Source organism: Gallus gallus, chromosome 3, assembly GCF_016699485.2.
Source record: "Gallus gallus isolate bGalGal1 chromosome 3, bGalGal1.mat.broiler.GRCg7b, whole genome shotgun sequence".
NCBI lineage: Eukaryota > Metazoa > Chordata > Aves > Galliformes > Phasianidae > Gallus > Gallus gallus.
In genome coordinates, this window is record NC_052534.1 from 85887258 (window position 1) to 85912929 (window position 25672).

Consider the following 25672-nt stretch of genomic DNA (forward strand, 5'->3'; position numbering starts at 1 on the left):
AGATGGCAGGTTCAGTGGTATGTGCTAGTATCATAGTCCTGAGCAAAATGTGAGTTCTTACCCCTACAAGTCCAGAAGACAAGGCTGAAGAGAATTGATAATTCAATGCATAATTAACTGGTGGAGGATCAATAACCAACGTATTTAGGATGACTGTGTTTCATTGATTTTCAGTGCAGAGGCTTGGTGATATTCAGCAATTCTATGAACTACTTTTATCTTTCAAATAAAGTGTCAGTAATGACTTTCTCTCCTAATAACCTCTGGAAAAAAAAAAAAAAAAAAAAAGACTCCCTTACCCAGGCCATACTCAGTAGTACACAGCCTCTACACTGTTATGTAGAAGCTTTCTTGTTTTCATTATCAAATACAGATCTTCCTAAACAATCCATGTACACGTCTGCTATTAAAATATTTTGTAGGAAACATTTCTTAAAAGAAACAAGCACGCGTACACTTAGTGCATCCATAACCTAAAGAATCATCTTTGCCTGTTGGAAAGCACTCAGCATTGTGCCCCCTCTTTGTGCTCTGCCATGTACAAAATGACTCTCTGTTCAAACAGGCTACCAGTGGCTCTTTGTCATTTTGTATTTCCCCGTGCTTGCCTGCTTGTCTGCTGTTGGTTATTCTTGCTGGTTTTAGCCCCGCGGACCGTTCTCAGGCCATCTCTAACCAGACATGAAAGCTCTCCTGAGATGAAGATTGTTCTCACCCAGGACAGATGCTCTGATTCATTTTGTGTTATTTAAAGATGAAGTGTGTAAGCATTATGCACTACATGAGATTTTCTTAGGCAGTATGAGCTTGTTAAAGTGCCTGTGTTTTCTTTTTCTACACACAAGCAGAAAATTTTCCCATTACCTTTTACCAAAAAACAGACTGTGCAACAACAGTTTTCTCCCTTAAGGATGGTAGCTTGTCATCTCTGTTAATCTTCCACACATTATCCTCACCTCTGTACTTTCTTCCAATATGATGAATTTTTATACCAAACATAGAAAACTATTGATATTTCAGAGAAAGTAATCCAACTGACTGAAGGTTGCCGGAAGAAAGATGAAAGAGGATGGGGTTAAATTAGTGGCATATGGTGAATCCTTTGACCTGTATTTTTTTTTTCCTTCCTGTATTTTTCTTAGTAAGGGATTGCTGAACTTATGCAGTAATGTCGTAGCTACTTTTTTTCTTTTTCTAGAGATGATTTTATGTACTTCATAAATGTACGTTGTCCTATGGACTTCAAGAGTATCCTTGGCCATTTATAGTTCAACATATTAATGAGAGTCTATGCTAACGAGGCCATTCTTAATGCTGGACCGTATGAATTTAATCCAAATGAGAGCTCAGAACACCATAAGAATACAAAAGGATAAATAAGGTTCCCATTCAAGTTGCTGTTTTTCTCTCACAGTTTTTTCTAAATTATTTTCAAGAGAGAGATCTTGGTTGTTTTTGTTGTTCAGGTTATATTGCTGGTGTATGCTGGAGGCTTACAGTGATGCATAACAATATACTTTTTAGTACATTATACCGAGGTGTACTGCAGTGCTAAGATCTTATTATTTGTTCCAGGCATCTAGTATGATGCTGGCTTAGTGCCTTTTAAACAGTGTTAATGTGGCTTATGGAGTAAATTGTCATTGCATTTATATTAGTACTGCCTCTAAGTGAAAGCAGCGTTAATTTTCAAAATTAAAAGAAGATATTAATGCTTCTTTTCCCACTAGGTTGTTTACTTTTGGATGTAATTAATGGCAGCATTAAGTGTTCTACTTCAAAATCTTATCCTATTTTTTCCCCCTTCCCTGCTTTTTCCCTCGTTATTAAAAATGTGTTTTGGTTAGGATGATTTTTGCTGAGGTTTCAGTAATAGTGCCCTATTGACTCTTCTTTGTTGTTGCTGAAATTGAGCTCAATACTGGCACTCCGAGGTAGTGCACAGATATTTCTTAAAAGTGTCATTCTCTATAAAAATGTAATACATCCTTGGATATTTTGCAGTTTACTGGTTTACTAGCGTGTTACAGAATTATTGCTCCTCTGTTCCAATTGAAAAAACCCTTTGTTAAAAACTGTGAAATATAAAAGGCCAATTACATCTCCTTCTGGTACTACAAATGTGAAAACTGTGGATCCAATTTATGTTTTAAAGAAGTATTCTTTTTGCGTATGAGTTCTTGCTAGCATTACAGAATCAGTTAGAGATAGTTATAGAGTGTTCCCAAAGAATGAAATCTTAAAATGACAATTGTAAGGAAAATGTTTAGCTTTGATATTAATAAACACTTAAAATTTCCTTCACAAATATAGAGCTGTAAAATTAACCTCAGTACTTCTCATTTTCCTTCCACACCATGCAGTATTATCTCTTTGTGACAGGAAAAATGATGAAAGATAATGGGGAAAAAAATACTATTAACAGACTCGTTGACTCATCCTTACTTAACCATGCAGCAGAGGGTTGTCCTTGCCCCAGAGCATACTGCTCCCACACTGGCAGCATCCCCTTCCACAGCAAGGGAGCATTCCCTGCAGTGATGCTCAGTTCAGTTGAAACCAGAGGTGTCCTGGTTTGATGTTGCTGGAGGGCAGCATCAGAGCATTTCATTCCTAGGATGGAAAATAAGGAAGGAAATTGGATCTCAGAAGTTGGCTCTGAGACCAAGTGCTTTTTGAAGCTATTCCTGTACTGAAGCAGTTTATTGTGTATTCTGTGTTCAGGTTGACTAAATCCATCACCCATTGCTAAATGACTAGTGCAGGTCCACAAAAGAAGTCTGTGGCACATTTGAGCTGACAGTACTCTTGCTCCTTCTGTTACAATACTCTGTCTGCATCTCATCCTCCAGGTCTGGAAAATGGTGGAGTTTTTTGTTGTTGTTGTTTATTTTTTTTAAAGTGACTTTTAGAGTAAGTGGAATTTGAGCAAGAAATAGATAAGCATATTGTTTTCACACAAATTTCATTAGAACATTTAAGTAAATTAGGAAAATTAAATGCATCCATGTATAAATATCTTGGAATATGTTTTTAAAAACATAATGCAGAACATTATTATAAACGACAGACCTTTCATACATATGCAGCAACTGACACAAAGTACAGAATTACTTTGATACTTAAGAGGTTAAATTAGCTAAACTGAAGCAGTAGAGTGTGTACTCTGTTCAAATTCAATGTTTTGAAACTGCAGCTGTTTTTCCGATTGGCCATCTTTTCATGGAAATCAACGTGAAAGTTAGAGGCACTTGAGTTCCTGCTAATTCAAGTGCTGGGTGCCAGTGCCTAAGTTTTTCTCCTATTGATTGGAGACAGTTTAATTAAAACATGTAGCAAAATTACATTGTCTGCATTATTTCTTTTTCCAAACAAACAGTCTACATTTTAAGACTGGGTTTGCACCCTGTAGGTAGGCTTTTTTTTTAAATCATTCCTTAAGCTAAGATGGATTCTATTCCAGAAGCTAAGATGAAATGTGTGATATGGCTGTATATGTGACACTAACTTCTCTAAATGAACAAGATAGTATTATGCAAACCATATTCTGTTTTCTATTTTCATTGTTTATTTTCTAACAATGGATATCTTTATGTATGTAAAAATATAATGAAAAAAATATTATAAAATGTAACTCATGGCATATAGAACAGCATAATATTGTGATGTCCTGATATAATCCACTTGAAAATTAGGCCATTTTATGTGGTTTTGTTTCACGTTGGAAATAGACTAAGACTAAAGATAAGCTTGCCGCTCCTCAATTCAGCAAATAAAATGAACACTTTTTTGTTAACCTTCATACCATACAACCTTATTTCCGCCAAGGAGTTTTCTTGGTCTAAACTGTGGTGAAGAGCAATGGCCTTGAATAAGTTCGCAGGTTACAGAAGTAGGCTTGTAGTAGCTTAACTCAATTTTATTTCATACATACTAGAGTGCAACATAAAATAGGAGTATTAGAGTTCGTCTGAATAATGTAGTAATTACTGTAATCTTCTAATTAAAAGAAAGATTTTCTAATGCCAGAAAACTGCCAGCTTTGCTGAACTAGAAACGTAGAAAACACGACGGACATTTGAGAAATTAGGTAACAAAATAATTGGTGCAGAATTGCAATTCAGCAAAGCACTTACGAGCAAGTGCATAATCCGTTAAAACGCCTATTAAGTCCACTTTATGTTCGGTTAGGGAGAGTGCATCCACTTTACAGATTCATTTGAAGTCAGAAGTGAGAATGATCTGTACAGCGCATATACAGTGGTTTTGTCATTGTGGCATGTCTGAAATCACTGTATATCTCTGATCACTGGCACAGGTTAACAAACTGAACCACAGCACTTTGACTTTGGATTGGGCATGCTGGACAGGAGGAATTCTGTTACCGGAGATGTGGAGGGGGGACCAAGGAAGCCCAAACGTGTCATGGTCCTGTACTGAACACAATGCAAATTATTAAATGTCTATACCTCTAGTATGTACACCTTCATGCAGCACGTAGAGTTTACTCCTAATATTATTATTAATTTCAATAATTATAAGTATCAATCACAAGATCCTATTAGTTTCTCATTCTCCATTTTAACTCCACTGTGAATGTCTTAATATTATCACTGTAATATAATTCATTTTGGTCCTTTGCTCTTTCCTTTAAGCTGATGAGAAATCATATGGTAAAAACAACCTCAGCAGAGTACATATATATTTCATGTGTTTTGGACAAAGTAATAATACATGAGGAAATAAAAGTAACAGTACAAATATTTTGGGAAAATCCAGAACAAATTAATATCTCTGATATTTATTTTTTTTCCTAACAAATGCATTTCTTATTTAAGCAGTTCACATGTTAATAATAATAATCAAACTACAATTACAAGCACTTTGAGAATGCCTTCCTTCTTCAAAAAATAATACAGTAGCTGTCTCATACATTAGCCTGAAAGCCCACATTCTTTCTTTCTATCTATCTTGGTAGGCAACAGAATATGTGAATATTCCAGAAAATCACTGAAGCTTCAGCATATGTTTAATGCTTAAGTAAGTGCTAATCCAAAGAAGGATGAAGGCTAAGACTGAGCATAACTCTTCCTCAGAAGATTGTGCTTGCCTGCTGTAGAAGGGAACTTGCTGCTTGTGCTCACCAATCTATTTTAATGACCCAATGAAACACATTGTAAGAGTTTTGCTCCCATTACTGCCATCTGAAAGCTGTCTCCAGACAAAATACTGTCCAACAGAAATTTAGTCCATGAATTTTATCAAAAATCTTTAAAAAAAAACTTTATCAAAGTTTACTTTTTTTACTTTTCCTATTTTTTTAGATAGAACACGCATGTCCACTAAGTTTTGGCTTTTGCTAAGCAACAAAGCCCAAGTTCTTTTAATTTATTCTCCTAAAATGGATTCCAGATATTTCTGAGCATCCCAATAATTTTTCTTTGTACCTAGTCCAGCTTGAATCCTAAACTCATCCATCGGCTGCAGCAGAAGTTTTCAAGGAATGATTTATTTAATATGTCTCACTTCACGACAAACAAATTTCAGAGCCAAGAGTCCATTGCGCAACTCTTTTCATTTGGTTTAGAAACATGAAGTTAGATTATACAAACTACACTTACTCGCATGCAGTGTGTGAGGATAGAAGGATAGAAGGAAAAAGCTGAGTGTGTGTCCCAGGAAAAATTCAAGAGATGATCCAAATAAAAATGTTGTTGTTTTTAATACGGTACAGTTTACACAGAACCAAATGACAGATATTCAGAAACTAAGAATAATATCAAAAAGATTTTAATACATTTAATAAGATATGTTTGTGAGAGTTCCGGTATTCCTAAGCTATATGTTTATGAGTTCAGTTTATGTAGTAAAATATGTATCTTTTCCAGTCCTGAGTATTGACATTTATATTTTCCGGTGCTACTTACTTCAGTGTGGCGTTTGCTTTGTGGATATGTTTTCAGAGATGCAGTACCTATGAAATGGAACATAGGGATTTGAGTAAGAAAAGTAGTGTACTCACCTTATCTATGTAAGCTTTGTAAAGCATTGCATAAGTCCTTTTAGTCCTATGATAGTGTGTACAAATGTTTTCAAGGATTGCTAGCAGAGCGTTAATACATTAAGCATCTTGATACCAAACCTGCAGTGAATGTAACTGTGAATAATGCAGAGGATATAACATATTTTCCTTCTGGGCTTTGTGATTTCTCTCTGTTGCCTCTGTATTTAGATCTTTTTGGCTTACGGATCTTTTTCATTTAATTAAAACTCAGCCCAACTAGTATATTCAAAATGCAAATAATTCAAGCTGTGGTAGAGCCTGAAATGTAACACATATCATTTGCAATTTCTAATGTTTTTACTAATTCATAGCCAATTCATGGCCACAGAGTAGACATTGCCAGTTGTCTGAATGGCTCTAATGGAGCCACTTTCTGCTCACTCCTTAATCTCACTCTGTTCCCCCAGACAGATTAAATTGGTAGTGACAGTATAAGTCCATTTTCAGAGTGCATGCTTTAAAGAACATATCCTGCTTTATTTTTCTAAAAGTAGTCATCCAGTCACAGCAGAGTGATTGAGGGCACTTAATTCAGGAGCCTAAGATTTGTCTGCAATTAATGGAGAAGGCAGCACAGGCAGCTCCAAAGGAAAATTAACATAACCTGATTTGTAATGTGTTTTTTCCAGTCTTAGAAAAGGACCTGGTACTGTGCAGAAAGCCAGACAGAAAACAAAAGTGGGCACACTGGAATGTCTGATGTCGTACCTGATATAGGGTTTCACAACTAATATTTCTATCTGGTTGAGCTTTAGATACTGCATTGTCTTTGACAGAATAAGTACCCACTGAATGAAAAGAGCAGTGGCCTTGGGAATGCTTGGCTGCAATTTGACTGTGGTGGATGAATAAACAGTTGTGTATTTTTAGAAGAGACTTGTAGCAATGAACTAGAAGGACATGTCACTTTGAAAAGTGAGGGTTTTGTTTTGTTTTGCTTTGTTTCTTATTTTGGGTCACTTTGAAAGAAGGGATGCAATACTTTTGGAATGGACGAGACACAAGAAGAAGATTGATAATGGATGTGGGGATTTTTTTTTTCCCAAGAAGCATGCCAGTTCTACTCAGTGGAAACAAACTCTAAGCGGAAAACATGTTAGCACTGTGCTAAGTAAGCCTAAGCCAATACACCTACCTCCCTACAGAACTCTTTGTTGTATGCAGCTGATGTACGTGTTCACCTCAGCCTGTGGACAGGGCACAGAATCTGTACACATCCTCCTTAGCCAAGTGAAAAGGTCACTCCTGGAAGGATGAGTTGTGAGTTCTGGTCACTCTGAAAAGAAGTATGTGCTTATTCCTACAGTTTTCAGGTGCTTTCAGATGCCAGCTGATGCATGGGAGCGTAGCCTGAACTGCCCTTTGGGACCTTGAACACATGAGACAGCTCAGTGTGTCTTTGCCTTTCATCTTTCATTTTTAAGTCAAAACAACTTTAATGACACTAGAGCTTGAAAAATGATTTTTTCAGATGAAAAGCACAAAGGCAAGTGTATAGGTTCAGCTGTCAAACATAGTTATAACTTATGAAGATCCATGACATCATATCTAGTGGAACTATGCTAGACTACAAAGGGCAGAAAAGCTTATTCAAATAGAAAATCATTCTAAAAAGTGTCTTAAGCTTTTTAAAGTAATGAGGGAGTCAAGGTTTTGAAGTGGTACCATGACTTTATATGGATATTTCATAACTACTCCTTAAACTTGTCTAGCATCATGCTGTCAGCAATCAGAAGCGCTCTCCAAGTAATTCTAGACCTTGTTACTGGTGCTGCTTCGTTAGATAATGAAAGATCTCTCTGTTTCTTTTAGGGGAAGTGTGTTTATAAATAATGTATTACATACTATTTAACAGAACACAATAGGAAATAGCAAACAGGCCATTTTCTGGTTCAGAAATCCAAGCTTTCTTTTAAAGACTTGCTCCAAACAGGCTCTTTTCATATTAATGTAATTGACATTGAGTGTGTCCATCAGATCCAGTTGCCATAGACAAAAGCTTTCTCCAGCACAGAATAAATTTTTTTGACAACTCTTCTAGTTGTTCTACCAAGTTTTACTGGCAGTATCTCGGTGGCTCAGTGTCTCGTATGTCAGTTAGTGTTTTGATCTCCAGCTAACTCTCCAAAACCACCATAGGATTCTGATGGAATACTTGTGTGAACATCAAGCTGCTTGCATGGTAAAGAGCCAAATGCTAATAAAACATGCTAATAAAGCATTTCACAACCTGACAGTTGTGCTTGATTAATATATTGCAGTTTTTCAACTTGCCAGAAACTGGAATAGAACTGAGTTAATTCTTGTATCGAATGATAGAACCACTATTACCCAGAACACAGTCACATCCTTTTGCCAATCTACTGGTAGCGGAAAATCAACAGCAAAGATCTTATAGTTTAATGGAAGATACTAATCAAACAGGCCTTTAGGTAGCTTACACAAGACTAAGTAGACTACGTACCAAAGGAGAGAAGAACATTTAAACAGCTGTGATTTTCTGCCTTCATTACTGCAGACTTTTAAATGCAAACTTTCCTTAGAGTCCCAAATCTCCATCTCTTTTTCTTTTGAAAATAAAAGCTGAATTTCTATGAGCAGGGAATAGAAAGATTCTGTTTTCAAGTCACCTCTTTATGCATACACTTGAGAAACAGATAAAAGATTCTCCAAAGTTTATGTTGTTTTAATATTTTTGCCTGATCAGGGTAAAAGGAAATGAATGGAAATAAGAAAAATAAAATACCACAGAGTGTATTTTAAAAAAATGAAGAGAAAAACATACCATCTAGATGAGCATTGTAATGAATTTGTTGGAAAAGGAGACTGCTGTGCTCAAACGTTTCATTGATATATTTGAATTCCATTGTTGACAAAATAGTATTGAATACTTAAAGGATGTGGGTTTTCAAATCCAGAATCAGAGTATTTTGATTTTCCAGTGCAGATGACTGAGTCTGAATTAAAACTGTGTGTGCATGCTGTGTTTAGATTCAGAAAGTGATAGAAACAGCAGGTGGTGGCTCAAAGAATTTTGCATGGGTAGATTACAAAACTAGTCAGAAGTCACAGGCTCTTGTACTGTCAAATGTGATGATTTATTTCAACTTGGAAGTTGTTTCTGCACTGATCCTTTATGGTCTGGCCTGCAAGTAAATGGTGCTCAATTGTTTTAGTGTTTTTGGACAGTATTTCTGGTTTATATTTGCCTATTTTGTAGGGTTTTTGTTTGTTTGTTTGTTTTGTTTGTCTTGGTTTGGTTTGGTTGGTTTGGTTTTATTTTGTTTTGAAGGATGTTATAAAACAAAGGAAAATCTTTTATATTTAAGATTAATGATTAGTACTTGTGCATACATCCCTCCAGGGCCCATGGATTTTTGTGCATCACGTTGGCCTATACAATCTTTGAACAGATCCTCCTCAACCAAGGGGAAGGCTTTTGTTCTCCAGACTCTGCCTCTTGTCTCCAAGGTCTGGGATTCCTGAGGAGCAGTCTTAGCAGTAAAGACCGAAAAAAGAAGGCATTCAGTAATCCTGCCTTCTCAGTATCCTCTGTTACCAGGGTACCTACCTCATTCAGCAGCAGGCCCACATTTTCTCTTGTCTTCCTTTGGCTATTAACATACTTAAAGAAGCATTTCTTGTTGTCTTTGTCCTCCCTCACCTGATTTAATTCCAAGTGGGTCTTGGCCTTCCTTGTTACATTTCTGCATGCCCTGGCAGTGTTCCTATATTCCTTCCAAGTGGCCATATAAAACCACTTCAAGCTTAACCTACCCATTATATTTCATTGTGCAACCCTGGAGAGGACAAGCGGCAATGGGCACAAACTGTAACAAAGGAGGCTCCCCTGACCACCAGGCAGCACCAGCACAACGTGCTCTACTGAGTGAGTGACACAGCACTGGCACAGGTGGCTCAGAGAGACAGTGGAGTGTCCTCCTTCAGAATCTTCACAACCTTATCTCAAGTACATTTGGACTCTGAATGTGTGACCTGGGTGCCTATTTATCAACAAGGAGAAACGGTCATTTCCACAGATCAAATCATGTTAAACGCCTACCTCAGCTTCAGATAAGTCACCTGTGAAAGTGTTGCTCTGCACAATGAGTTTTAGTTTAAAAATCTAGGTTTTGGACACCTAAATTCGGGTAAATGATTCCTACTCAGGGAACTCAAATAATTGCTCTGCCATCATGTAACCATCTTTTCAGATTGGTCCCTTTGTCTCAGTTTCAGCAAGTCAGAAAAGGCTTGGGATTGAACACAGCCTGGTGGAGTGTAATTGTGTCCTTAGAGAACTGGAAACCTTCTTTTTTACACAGTTTCAATAATAAAAAATCAAGAACAAAAAACAACAACAACGAAAAAAACAACATTAGTTTGTTAGAAGCCAAAGCTCCTATGTGTGCACACATTCTCAATTTAGGATTTATATTTTATTTTAACTGCTTGCCAATTTAGAAGAGAAAGGAAGAAAGGAAAAGAATTGTGGCTTTTTCAGCATTTAATATCAGTCAGAACATTTTAGGATGCTCATAGAACAATAAAAACAATCTCATCTTTTGTCTCAGAGCTATGGAGAAAATCTGTCATAAACAGGGCTGCTGTTCAATTTTATTTTACATTCATTTGTACTGATATTGAAAATGAGCAACAAGGGAGACCACAGGTGCTAAAGCACTAAAGAACTGGAAATCAAATGCAATGCTTCATTTTCAGCCAGAGGCAGGTTACAGTGTTTCCTGGGAAAATGCTTTTAATAGAAAGAAATTTTGCAGTAAACTGATGGTGACATTAAGCAGAATTGACTATAATTGATTAATGTAATCTGCATATTTTATCATTATCTGAAATGTGGCTACCATATAATGAAAGTTTTGCGACACTCAAAGTCTGTGCACAAGGTTATATCTTCTAGCATAAATCTGAAAGCACAGAGGGGTTTGAAGGAGTACTTTAAATTGCCAAGGATGATCTGGCTGATAAAACTTAAGTACAAAATGAATATTAATTTTTAGTGCGGTAAAATTAGCTGACTCTTTGAAGATTGCTGGTACTTAACCTTTTCTGGAGTACAGTGATCGGCTTTAAAGAGAATTTTATAATTATTTTGCTGTTATGTTTTTATGCTTGTTTGATGTGTATGTGGTTTGGACCAGTCAGAGTGGCAGATGGGGAGCCCTGTAGAGGGTAGCAGGGACAGTGCTCTGGGAGTTTTTAAGAGGGATGTTGTATCTACATGTTTTCTCTGGCATCTTGGCCAGGCCAGTTTAGTACCAGTGACCTCATCAGCTACGGATAAGCTCCTCTGTAAGTGAATGCACATCTGATGTTTCCTTTGGAAACCTAAGGAATGACGTACCATTCACAGTGTGGGACATCCCAGAGGAAAACCCTTGTCACCCAACAGGCTTCTTTCTATTCCTTTCTAAGTTTTCCATATAAAGACTGATAACAGACAGTATTTTGCAGCTGGCAAATGTAAAGAGAATAGAACAAATGCATAGCAGTGAAATGGCATTTCTCCCAGAGAAGTTAAGCTCACACAGCTTTTAGTATAGTTTTTGCAGGCAGCCACTCCAGACTTTCTGCTCAGTGTGGTTTCCTCTTGTTATTGGGACAATATTTGAAAAGACAGATGAAAGTCAAGATACTAAGATTTCTGTGTAAACTGCCATAGGGGTCACTTTTCCTTCCAGCAAGGATCCTTGATCTTCTTAACTTTGGTGTTTTCACTCTGATGGGCCATTCAGCACTACCACACTGCTCTCTTTCTCCAACCTCAAAAGAATACCAGGGAGAGAATACCATAAGGTTATATTGGGTTGAGATAAGAACAGGGAGATCACTGACCAATTAGCATCACAAGGAAAACAGACTCACCATAGCGATAATAAGTTTGGAGCAGTAAGAACCAAAAGCAAACAAAAAACAGTTCATAACACTTCATCTCTGCCGCTCCTCCATGGTCACTCTCTGCCCCTGCTCCATGCAGGTCCCTCCAAGGGGTTGCTGTCTTTCCTCACCTGATCCCACATGGGCTGCCCCCAGGCTGCAGCTTTCCCAGTACACAGCTCCGTACCTTCAAGTACTGCTCCAGCACTGCCCCCACAGGTGGCAGCTCCCCCAGCCCTCCTGCCCCACCATGGGCCATTCTCCTCAGGCTGCAGCTCTGGCCTGGGCTGCTCCTGCGGGGATATCCATGGGCTGCAGCCTTCAGGCCTCATCCACTACAGCACTGTGGGCTCCTCTATGGCTACAAAGGAAGATCTGCTCCATGTGGTGCCCGTGGGCTGCAGGGACACAGCCCCTCTTGACTGTGGACTGCTCCTGGGCTGCTGCAGGGAGCTTCTTCTCCATGCGCGGGACATCTCCTGCCCTTCTTCTGCACTGACCTTGGTGGCTGCTTCTCTCCCATTTCTCATTCCCCTCTCCCAGCTGCCATTGTGCAGCAGTTTTTCCGTTTCTTAAATCTGGCCTCCCAGAGGCACACCTGGTGTTTCTCAGCTCTGGCAGCAGTGGGTCCATTTTGGAGCAGCTGGAGCTTGCTCTGACCTGACATAATCAGGTCATATATTCTAAAATTTGCAATGAAGATTACTGGAGTTCTTGTTGGAGTCACAGGCTGTAACCTCACTCAAATATTACCATCATCCTGCCCCTTGTTCAAGTTATATTAAAATAAGAAAACTTGACAGAGGTAAGTTTGATTTCTTTACTAGTTCTTTAGGAGTAGTACATTCTTAAGTCACTCTCTCATGGTTCATAGTTCAGGTCAGATTCAAGCTGCTTCGCCAAGGAGTTGAATGTTATCTGAATTTTCCATCATCTGAGTACTCCGCACATTTCATGAAAAGGAAGCTTCTGGTGAATTAGTATTAGAACTGCTATAATCACTACTCATTAAAAAATCAGAGTTTTTAGTCTTAGATTCATTTGCAGCTTATATTGGACTAATATCTTTACAATTTTCCATTATGAGAAAATTAGAAAATGTGTTCTTCCATCTTTGCAGAGGAGAATCACCATCATAGCTGAGATGACTGAGAATCTATTTGCAAGCAATTTTACTTAAGTTCAGCTACTGTCAGACATAAAATCATGATATATGTAATATTACTATAACAGATTCAGCTATTAACCACTTGTGACACCTTTGTGAGAAATCACCCAAGTACTTGCGCTGTCACTAAAATTTATTTGTCTAAATTAATGTAATGTGAGTAGTTAGATTTTCTGAATAGTAGAGGAAAAAGTAATTTTACCATTGAAACTGTGTTTATTTTCTTCGCCATTATGCAAAACCTAATCATACTGGGAAAGAAAAAGCAGGTGAAACTTGCAAATTTGTGTATGACTATGACATGTGACATGAAATGACTCATTTGCATGACATTAAAATTCCAAATCAGAAATAGAATATGCTTGTGGAAAAAAAGTTCTAACTACTGGTTGATAGTTCAGGTGTTTTCATGTATCCGTTATTTGAAATACTTTTTCAGAAGGTAGTATGTTTTTGGAGCAAATTCACATATTTAACCATTTCAATCTGGGTTATTGCCATAAGATACAATATTTGGTCATTATTTATGAAATTTCTTGTCCTCCATCATTTTTCAGAGCTCTGGCTCCCTCCACCTGTGTGGGTAACCTCCACTGATGTGCTTTCAGCATCATTACATGATAATGAAGGGGAAATAGAAAATAGTTTTCTCTATACTTGGTGGTAGGATCCCCAGATACTTTTGCTATCTTCATTTCCAAAACTGTGATTTATCAAGGCTTTCATAGATAATTATTGGCAGTCAAATTGCATGAAAATGCACTTTATAATGCAGCTTATCAGACACGTCTTTAAACTGTTTGGGAAAAAAACATCCCTGTTCTCCTGCCTAGGCTACTATGGCAATCAAGTGAAAATAGCTACTGTGTGCCAACAAAAGTACCTCTGAATTTCATTCTTAAGGAAGCACCTCTAAGAAATATATATATATATTATTCGTTGCAAATGTGGCAAGGAGATGATTATTATAAACAAATTCTGTTTAATATCACCCAGATATATACATAAATATATATATATAAATATATATATATACATAAATATATATAAAACATATATATATAAAAAGTATAATGAAAAGCCTCCCTCTTGTATATATACATATCAGAAAGTTGACATTGCATTCATTACAAAAACAATACAAAACAAAACAAAAAAGTCAGTTTCAATATACTCAGTAAAAACAGGGATTCCTAGAGATCATAGAATCATAAAATCCTGAGTTGGAAGGGACCTCTGAGGGCCATCTAGTCCAACTGCCCTGCAATGAACAGCAACACCACAGCCGGATCAGGTTGCCCAGATGCAAAACTCTTTCCAAGCGTTTAGGGAGGGATCTTCTCTGCATCACATTACCATTGCATTTCAGAGTGTAAAGTGTTAATGTAGAAACCTGGTCACCAGTGGACATTGCCTAGAAAAAACATAGAAGACTTAAAGAGGATCATTGCTTCTATTTGTACAAGCTTCCCAGATGAGTTTAAGAGGGGTGGGCTCAACATTATCCTGCAAAAGAAAAGCTGCAGGCAAGGACAGTGGGACTAGAGAAACAAAGACTGCAGTACTTCTCTGCATCCCTCCAACAGTCATGATCCCCGGATTTGCAACTGGAAGCAGCTGTAAATAGATCTCCTCTGCACTCTCTCAGCTATGATTATAATGAGCAATCAGCGCCACTGAAGTGTTACATTACTTTCTAGATGAAGCACTTGTAATACTACATTGAGCTCATTTGAATACTAATTAGTAATAGCATATTTTAAACAAAATGTGCAGCACTGTGAGAAACATTATTAGAAATGAGTTCTATATTTGACACTGCCTTAAGTGTACACATCTATGTTATAGGTGTTCTTTAATAAAAAAAAAAGATTCACCTAGAGCATCAGCAAGCAATTATACGTAGGACAAAACAGCTTAGATTTGCAAATGCTTTCATTCTTTAGGAATACAACATATCACACCTAGCTAGATGCAATCACATTTCCAAATGAGACAGAATAACACTGTCATAATTCCATGCTGTTTCATTTATTTTTCTCCTAGAAGAGGATGTCTTGTTAATTGCTATTCGACACTGAACCATTATTTCTGGAGAACTGTCTGTAACATCTCCAAGATCAGTCTCCAGAAATAACATATCTGGAGTCCCTAATAGAGTGCACAGAGCACTCTAGAAAGCACTACACAACTTTCATTACTTTTCATCTCATTTTCTAGATCATTTATGCACTGTTTAACAGCATGTGTCCCAGAATGGTTCTTGTGGCATTCATCTAGTAATTTTCCTACTATGGACAACTATTTCCTAACTTGATGACCAGTCCAACTGTTGTCTCATTAATGTAGCAGCTCCACTTTTTTTGTTGTTGTTAGAGTGTATTCGGGGCATGTCTTATTTAGTCCCTCACTAGTTTTTGAATCTCAAAGAAGCCTTAAGCATGAAATAAGTATGAGATTTCCTTCACCCTAATGAGGTACTGCTGGTCAGAAACTTCTGCATCTAAGGAATATTTCTGTTGTAAATGCTGGCTTCTATAGGCTAGAAAACAACTGAAGGGGAATTCGTATGGCCGCAATCCGGGGTTTAGGATCAAAATCATGCTTAAATCCTGGGCTTTTAAGTTCTTTTTAGCTGTGAGCTAAGTCAGCAGGTTATGCAGTAAGATCAGGAAGGGCTTGCAATATCTATCCATGTAGACATCATCAGTAGCACCAAACTACTGCCTATGTGCTTCAGTGGATTTGTTCTGCATGCCTGTATTTCAGGAAGCATCCTTCATTAGATGGGTGATTAAGCAGGTAGTTACCTATAAATGTGTACTTAGCTCTTTCATCATTAAATTGATTCGAAATATATGAATAAATGAATTCCCAAAGTGAAACTTCAGTTTCTTTTACAGTCAAAGGTAAGACCACAAGCTAGACCTGTGATTATGGGCTCCTAGGAAATATAGTAAAAGTTGTTCACTCTGCTTCTACATACAATACCTTAGGCACTGATTTTTCCTTGCCGACCTTTCTCTATAATAAAAATATTCTTTCAATTATTTCCTTCATGTAACCAAAAAGAAGCTCCTTATAAAGCACTGAACTATTGTACAGCTGGAGTTGACTTGTATTTCAGTTCGATAATCTAATAATGTAATGCACTGCAAATGCATTCACTGAGAACTTCAAAACATTTCTTTTCACATATGCCCCTATACTTAAAGACAGAATGTATTTTGCAAATCATATGAATATTTTATCTACATATTCCATTTTTTAAAAACTGCAGTCTAATAGAACCAACTGAAAATATGATAAATGACAGAGAAAAAAAAGGATAGAGATCTTTCATTTAAATTATCCTGTTTGTATATTTGAATAAACAATACAATTTGATTACACACGGAAATTGAGGAATATACTTCATGGAGATCAAGATGATTGTTTGCTGGATAATTAGGTATTTTAAAATTCTCCTACTTTTGTCAGCATACCGAACCCTCTGAATTCTTAACATAAATACAGATAATCAAATTTTCAGCATGTTAGATAATTGAACATTAGTCAGCTTGCTGAATTAGCTAAACCATAAGACGAACTTTCTAGCATCTATAACATTAGTATCAATTCAAGGTAACTGTTCACCTTCTCTGTCAATAAAAATAGGATTAAAATTTTTAAAAAATAAGATAACTTCTTAACAATAAAATAGGTAGATCTAGAAAAATAATATTAAAGTAGAAAAGTGATCTCAGGAAAGTGAGATTGATAGCAAAGGAAAAGAAAATATTTTCTTTCAACCAGCATAAACAAATCTGTGCCTTCTCTACTCACATTAATGCCCCCCACCAGCTACTCATATCTCTGCCTTTGGACCCCAGGAGCAGTGGATGGGGGAGCATAACACCAGAGAACAGGGTAGGTAATAGAAAGTTTGTGTATTCATCATTTTACCAGCACGGACTTTCAGCTGCAAGAATTAGTATGGAACTAGAGTACTAACAATTCTTTGATTAGACTTTTACCACTTTACTAAGATGAAGAAAAAAAAAGAAAAAAAAGACTGTGAATAAGACAGCTTTTTGCTCACAGTGTAGTGGAAGTTCAATCTACTTTGTAGCTTGTATGCCGCAAATTGGTAATTAGCCTTGCATAAATAAAAACATGACATTTTGTACTCTTATTAATTAAGAGCAAGTCTTCTTCCAGAATCTGAATCCACCCTGAGTACAGTGGTCCCTAGTTGTGATCATAACTATTAAGATAAAAATAATGTTTGTAGGAAGCATCCTTAAATATGGCAGTTGTGCATTTCTTTTGGATCTCTTAATTTCCTGCATGGGCTTTTCAAACTTTTTCTTCAAATTCATTGGTTGCATTCATTGAGCATCTTTATCTAATTTAGTTTTATAGTTATTTTGTCCCTAACTTAGTTTTGTGCAAGCATAGGTGTATCTGTAGGTTTGTGAGCTCTCTTGCCACTATCAGCTTTCTGGTACAAATTTTTATGTAGGTTGTATCTTGTTGGTCATGATAGTGACTACTTGCGGCCTCCTTTTTGGCATATGTCACTTAAATGTGTTACCTTTTCTTCTGCAAGTTTATTTCCTTTGCACAGAACTTACAATTTTTGTTCATCTAACATTCACCCCAGGTGTTATGCCTGTGTTATCCCTCAGTGATTCAATGGACATTTTGTTGTCCCATTCTTCTACTGATCCCATCAACTAGCTAAAAACAATATAATCTACAGACAAGTTAGCACCTCTTTGGCATTAAGAAGTTTTATTTCATCATGAAATATATTGGAAAATAACACAACGTGCACATTGTGCACATATGTCTTCAAAAGTTTCCTCTATTATAAGCAGTGTTCTTTTTTTATACACCTGTATTTACTTACAGGGTATCTGTGTCTGACTGCAGATGCTGTAATGTGACAGGAGTACACCCACCCTCTTAGCTCTGCTGTGCAAGCTCTCATGTCCTGACTGTATCCATCTTCTTTATTCTTTGACCTGGACTGAAAATGACTTCTCTAAAAATAAGACGCAAGGGATGGCTAAGCTTTTAGCTTCACTTTATACTCTGCTGAATCCTTTCCCTATCCTCAAATTCCTTTTTATTCTCACATTTTTCCTGAGTATTTTTCTCTGCATTCTTCTCTCTAGGACCTAGGATCTGAATGATTTTGAACTCCAAAGCACGGAGACATTATATCTCTTCTGATTTACCTCTTTCTCTAGAGCTCAGTTATTGCTTTTGCTAACATTGGCATTGCAGACACCTTAGTTTTTGCATTTATGTCCAGATTAAAAATTAATTGGTTTGCATTTTGTGAAACTTCATGCTCATTAATTTTCTTCTGTAGCATTGTCCATTGATCTTATGAATAGCACTTCTTTAGCAACAGTGCTGTGATTTTCAGCTTTGTCTGTTTTCTGCTGTGTGCTTTTATTTGCAAGTTCTTGTCAGATAGGAAATACAGTGCAATTCTCAAATGCACTCTGGCTGTATTTGTTACACTGTAAGATCCATGTTGTATTTATGCAATTTATCTGTGTGCTTTACTCAATTCCTGTTTCAGTTTTGTTTTGTTTTTCTTCCTACTATTCTTGGATATTCTGGCATTTTGATTTTATCAGGTTACTTTTCATTCATCAATCATAATTTTGTTTACTATACAAATTCCAGTTGTTCCTTCCAGCAGTTTTTTTTAAGTATACTGGTCTGTGTTCCGGTCAGAAGTAAGTTCTCTGTCAGGGTCAGGACCTACACTTCTAAAATTGTAAGGCTGTTTTCTCATCAAGAGATAATTAATCATTTTTCTTGGACTTCATGTTGCTATCATGTTGCCTTTGCAGAGGTCAGTATTTGTCTAATTTCTTCTGTGGAGTTTTATAATTCATTTCCCCTGCTTTGGTCAACTGATACTTAAGGTAACTTAGGAGAACTTCTTAATTTCCCCTTAACTTTAAGGAGAAATGGCTTCAAGCTCAAAGAGGGTAGATTTGGGTTGGATATAAAGAAGAAGTCTTTTACAGTGAAGGTGGTGAGACACTGGAACAGGTTGCCTAGAGATGATGTTGCTACCCCATCCCTGGAGACATTCAAGGTGAGGCTGGATAAGGCTCTGGGCAACCTGACCTAGCTGTGCATGTCCCTGTTCGCTGCAGGGGATTTAGACTAGATGGCCTTTAAAGGTCCCTTCCAACTCTAAGGATTCTATGATTCTGTGATTCTAACTTACAAAACACACAAATGTTTCAAAATGTCTGTTATCTTTTATGAAGCAGTGAGTTATGGAAACATGCCTCAGGTTAAGGGTGGTGTGTCTGACACACACCCTGTGAGACAGTAGATGAGGACAAAGGAAATCTGAAGCACAGCATGTGATAGTAACTGTGTTGGGACATTGGATATAATACTATCACTTTGGAGATATGAAGGGAGTTGGTGCACAGAGGGAGAGAATGATGATAGGGTCTGGTGGATCATTGGTCTCCAGAGGGTGCTGTGCTGATCCAGGGCAAAGTTAAAGATCATCACCTGTTAGTAAAGAAGATGCATATTATTAAGCTGAGGGTCAGTATTAGGAAAGATTGCCAATGCTGATCCAGAAGCCCGGGAAATCTATTTATTTCATTCATTTTATATATCAAAACTGATTTGATCCAAAGTATTTTTTTAAAATATTCAGTGCCTAATAACTCTTACTACTTTAACTGTATTTTAATTTTTTTTCAGGGTAGTTCTCTACAGTGGTTCCATCACACATTCAGCATGCATTGTTCTTACAGGGCTTGGTTCAATTCTACGTGAGTAGGTTTAAGCTCCTACGGTTCCTGTGATAGGGCTGCAGGCAAACTACTGAGCTAATGCCGAGACCCTGGCTAAGGCCATGCAAACTGAACAGGATGCAGAAAATAGCCAGACATAAGAATGTCCTGGGAATTTGCCGAACATAAAAAGTGATGAGAAGCTAACAAAAGTTACAGACAGCTCCATGAGGAACAGCTGAATCTCACAGATCATTAAGGCAGAATTATATAAGAAACAGACAAACTCCAAGACAGTTGGAATGGTGCAAATCAAATGGTCCTTTAGGAGTGCAAAGTCTTGCAAGGCAAACAGCCTGCAGATAGCTATATAAATACACATATAGTTATATAGATTTATATTCCCTAGGTAATGGTATCAGGAATAATGAATTTGAGTATGACTGCAACAAAACTGTGATGAATGGGTAAATGGTAATTAGGACCAAGTTGTTTATGTGGAAGGAGTTTGGGAGGGTGAAAGTGAGGTAGGTGTATGGCCAAAAGCAGGGTAAAGAACCGTGTAGAGGTAATTAGCCAAGGCATCCCATTGGGAAGCTTTGTGCTTTGCTGCCACAAGAGAATGACAAGCCAAACCCACCTTGACCTTATGGAAGGAGCTGAGCCTGCTTCTGCTATGAGGAGGGTGAATGGAGCGGAAAGGATCATCTGCTCTGACTAGTAAGGGAGCACCCAGATAGGTCAGCTCAGAATCCTGTTATCACCATGTTGATGTCCCTTCTGGACCTGACAGCATCATCTTCAGCACTATGTAACATCCTAATCTGGAAATCATTTTGCTGCTCTGGTGTCAAGTTCTCTCCTAGCTAGGAAGCTGACAGACCATGCAGCTTGTTTACTTTTGGAGACCTCAGTGTTTGTGAAAGAAACGTATAGGTCACCCATCACTGTAAACATACTGTAGATTTTCCTTTTCATGCAGCTTCACGTAGCATCTCTTTTAATGCTGTCATTTGTCTCCTCTTTAGGAAAATCATACTGTCAATGGGGTCTGAAGATGAAGTTTAGAATGAAAAGCTCTGAATATATTGCTTGAATCCTTCTGTGAAAATGTGAATTAATTCTGCATAACTTTTTAGAACCAGGTTCCTTTCCTTAGAAGACAGCTTTCCAAAGCAAGGACGGGCATGATGTTCAGGCTTTGCCTTTCCACCCAGTAACTAGTGAACAGCCACTATACAGTATCACTTTTCATTTTCAGATCCCATGAAGTGATGGTAGCCACAGGCTCTCCTGGCATCCTACCTGACAGGATTGCTCCAAACAGGAGAAATGGTCTGAAGTTTGAGGTGGTATTTTTTTCAGTTCAGAATTGGCAGCTGCCTGTGTGAGTATCCAGGTAGACCTGTAGTTGCCTCTTTACATCTTTACAGTGTGGAATACTCAGAAAAAGATAGATTTTGTAGTTGGAAAGGGAAATTTCATTACCTATACCTTCAAGAGATAAGTCTTTCCAACACTCCTTTCCAAAATACTGATGAAAAATCTCCCTTTTGTTATCTAACATTTTGAAGACATTATTCAAGTTTTCATTGTTTTTAAATGACTGAGCAGACTTAGTATTACTAAGTTATTCCTGTTTGCCTTGAATGAGCTTTATGACAATCACAGTCATTTTGGCATCACGTGAAAGAGAAATTTTCTGTTTAGTTAGAAGGCCTCTTAATTTAGTAGTTATCAGAACCACCTTGTGTCTTCATTCATTAGTTCAGAAGATAATCTCTTCATCATTTCCTCTTACTTGATGTTATTATGCAGACATCACAGTGTGTGGACAGGGTTCCTCCTCTACATGAAGATAAGCCAAAGCTCCAGGAAAGCTATCTGACCTATAATGGGAACTCAGTTTGTGTGAAGAGGCTTCACCTAACAGGAAGGAAAACCCTCTGAATATGTGTTATGTAATACTAAATGCAGATAGTGTGGACTGATCATTTTACTGGGCACCTGGGTTGTGCTGCTTGCTAATGAAGCCACACAAAGGTATCATCCAAATTCACATGCTCCTGGGATGCACTTTGAAAGATGTATAACCTGGCAGTAGGTATAAATTTCCATATCAAATGAGTGTTTAACAGCTTGAGTTATGTCTGTTATTTTGCTTGTTAAATGCCTTACTCTTCATGTATGATTTATTGTAAACCTAGGTTCAGTTGTAAAATATGAGAGCTGCTCTGAAAGTCATGCCTCCTATTTTATTATTTTTGTCCATGACATCAGAGGCGGATGTAGGTGGTATGGCAGTAGAGGCTGAACCTGCCTCACGGTATTCTGGTACATTTTGTTGCTGTACAACAGATGGCAGCAGAGGGGCACTCTGACAACATGGTGTCTGACATGGAAGTGCTGATGAAGCGAAGGTGTGGAATTTAATTCCTCCATGCGGAAAAATTGCACACACTGACATTTGCCAACACTTGCTGAGCTTTTACAGAGACCAAACAGTGGATGTGAGCACAGTGAGGTGGTGTATGGTGCATTTCAGCAGTAGTAACAGCAACAGTGAAGCACCTCCATTAGTGCAGTTTTTTATGAGTGGTATGCAGGCTCTTGTTCATTGCTGACAAAAAAGCACAGCAAACGGTGGTGAATATGTTGAAAAATAATATTTTCTAGCTGAGAATTTGCTCTGTCAAATAGCTTTATTGTGTTCTTTGTATTTGTTGTCGTTCCCATGGAAATAAATAGGAGGCATTACTTTTGGAGCAATTCACATGCTTAGTCATACTCACTGGTTCAGGGAAGCAAATCTTGGTAGAGTGCTTACATGGACTATGAGTTCTTACTCGTCGATATTTTTCCTGAAGGAGCTTCTCTCCTTTAACACACACACACTTGCAGTAAAAGAAGTGTTTTCTGACATATCACACTTGTACATAGGTACCATGTGAAAATTTGTTATTTAACTCTATGCATTCCATGAAAAAAGCATCATTATGTATACTCAGGAAGAAATGCTGAGGATTTTTCTGTTTCTAACACCCGTATAAATACCTGCTGAGCCATGACAGAAAGCATACTTTGAACCTAGGAACGTTATAAAATGATGCTTTTTCAGAATTCCTGAGTTTATGGAGAAAAGAAAAATGTAATTACCAGTGTTTCAACCATGCAAGCATACACATATCTTCCTGTGAGAGAATTCTAGATTATAAATCCTGTTACTGATGTCAAAATAATCACATAAATATTATTTTTGCCAACATTTGAAAAAGAATAGATGTGATTTATATTTTAATGAAGTTTGTTGACTTTTTGTTATCAATAAATAACATATCAGCTGTCATTCGTACAGTTTTCATGTCTTAGATATCTTTGTGCTGCAAAAGAATTATCTGAGTATATACTAAGAAGCTGTAAATTCTACGACAGTTTTAAGCAAATTAATTTACTTGTTTTCTCTGATTAGGTTTTCCATCTATAAAATGAAAATATACAAATGTACTTTCTTCAAAATTACATTTCTAAAAGTATTTTTGAAGATTGAGCTTTAAACTCATCAGATTTTCAGCATTTCTTATTGCTATTTTGTATAGTAATGAGAAATTTGGCATTCTGTTGTCATAGACAATTACATTAAATTGACCACTATTTTACACCTTCGCTTTTTGTAGGGTAGCTACTATTAATGTCCATTACAGTTTACATTCCCTATCTCAAAGCCTTGTATAAAGTGGCGGGGTGATGCTTCAGAATATTGCCCTGAAATAAATTTGGATTATTACCCTCATTTAATTGATAGAAAACTGAGACCAAAGACTGTCAAAACAAACCTAAGTAAGTGAGATGAACCATCTTCTTAACCATTGTACACAGGACTGCATAGGTACCAAATATCAGAACTGGGACTGAAACTCAGACCTCATGTCTCAAATAAAGCCAGAGCAGTCTTTACTTTAGCAATATTAACATCTACGGTCTACAGATATTTGTCAAATTAAAAAAAAAAAAAAAAAAAAAAAAAAAAAGGAATGATAAAATTGTTTAAAATACTCCAGAATGGCTAACTGGATCTTTATTTTATTTTTGTGAACAGCTCAAATTCAAACAGATTCAATCATCTTCAATTCAATTCATCATTCACGGCCAGGCTGGATGTGGCTCTGGGCAGCCTGGTCTAGTGGTTGGTGACCCTACACATAGCAGGGGGTTGAAACTAGATGATGACTGTTGTCCTTTTCACCCCAGGCCATTGTATGATTCTGTGATCTTTTGCATTTATGGAGTTAATATTTCATTACTCAGTTTTGGAGTATTTAGCATTTTTTCACTGTGCTGATTAAAATCTGTTGTATATGATAATTACACCAGTTTTACCATTCAAACACTCAAAAATGATTTTTAAATATTTAAATGGATTGTACTAAAAATCTGTTTGTATTATGTCTTTTTGTCATGTTCTCTGTAAAGGCTAAACCAATGCAAAATCAGTAGATTCTCAGTTCTAAAGAAACCACTCTTTTTCATAGGAGGAAGAACTGAGGAAAAGTGGAGAAGCTAAATATGCCCACTTGAGTGATGAGCTTCATGTATTAATTGAAGTATTTGCTCCACCTGGGGAAGCATATTCCCGTATGAGTCATGCCTTGGAAGAAATAAAAAAATTCCTCGTTCCTGTAAGTGTCTTACAGCATTCTTCTGTGACTGTCTATGGTTTCACTACATTAAATTTGTGCCTTCTTTAAATGCCTACAGCTCGAGAAAAAAAACTAAATGGTCTGTTGAAGATTCAGCTAAAGGAGATGCCAAACAGGCCATTAATTGTCATAGCTGACCCTCTAATGTGTTTTCTATGTGTTCTAATTTTAATTTGTCCTACTTCCTTGGTTTTTAGAGGGAAGAGTGGATTGTTTTTTTCTGGTTACAGTCATTAATCATTAGCATGCAAGTAAATTTTCAAGATTTTTGAATGCTTACGTCTATCAAAACATTTAGGTATGTCATAAGGTAATGATTTATCTAAAGTGATCGATGATTTTTGTCTGGAGAAAACAACATGAGCAAAACATTCTTCATATTTTACACTGATTTTTCTGCTCAGATAGCTAGTCGTGACTCAGATCACTATTTAGGCAGTCCTCCATCAACTAGGAAAGTGCTCAAGCAGTCACTAAAACTACTTCTTTAGTACCTTTTCAATATTATTGAGACTAATTAAATCACTTTCTGAAATATTTACTGGCTGATTTTTCTTCAGACTTTCTGAAGTGGATTTTCTCTACATTTATACAATATATATACAGTATTTACACAGTATATATTATATATACACAGTAAGTATTAAGTACTATGTAAATATTTATGTATTATATACATATTGTATTAAATATGTATTATTATATATGTAGTACTTTTGTACAGTAGAATTAAATGAGTTATTGTCTGCACTCTATACTGAGACTATTAAGTGCTCCAAACATGTTCAGAACTTGCATTCATTAAGAAAATGCAAGAGGAGCTTATTTCTATTTGTAGAAATGAATTGCAATAAATGTTCATATCTGTTAATAATAACAGAAGGATTCAATTAATGTGTTCTTATCACATGTGATACGATGCCAAGATCAGAGATATTCAGATGAGGAATGCATTTATTTGCATGGCAGAAATTAAGTGTTTTATTTGGTGGGAGGTTCTCAGCAAGAGGTTCTTGATGGGAAGAAAATAAAATACATGTGCTATATTCAAGTACAGCATTTTAAACTTTAAAAT

At 36.9% G+C, this 25672-nt stretch overlaps 1 protein-coding gene across 33 annotated transcripts in view; it reads left to right on the forward strand.

Moving 5' to 3' along the window:
• The window catches only part of KHDRBS2 (KH RNA binding domain containing, signal transduction associated 2), a 339549-nt gene that overhangs the window by 126741 nt on the left and 187136 nt on the right, over positions 1-25672 (forward strand). For all 33 annotated transcript variants that reach the window (XR_005859018.2, XR_005859021.2, XR_005859038.2 and 30 more), the window contains one exon: positions 24430-24576. Coding sequence is in view for 2 of the 33 variants with exons in the window: in XM_426201.8 (XP_426201.3) it covers positions 24430-24576 (147 nt within the window). In the remaining 31 variants the exon portion in view is untranslated. The remainder of the gene's footprint in view (positions 1-24429; positions 24577-25672) is intronic.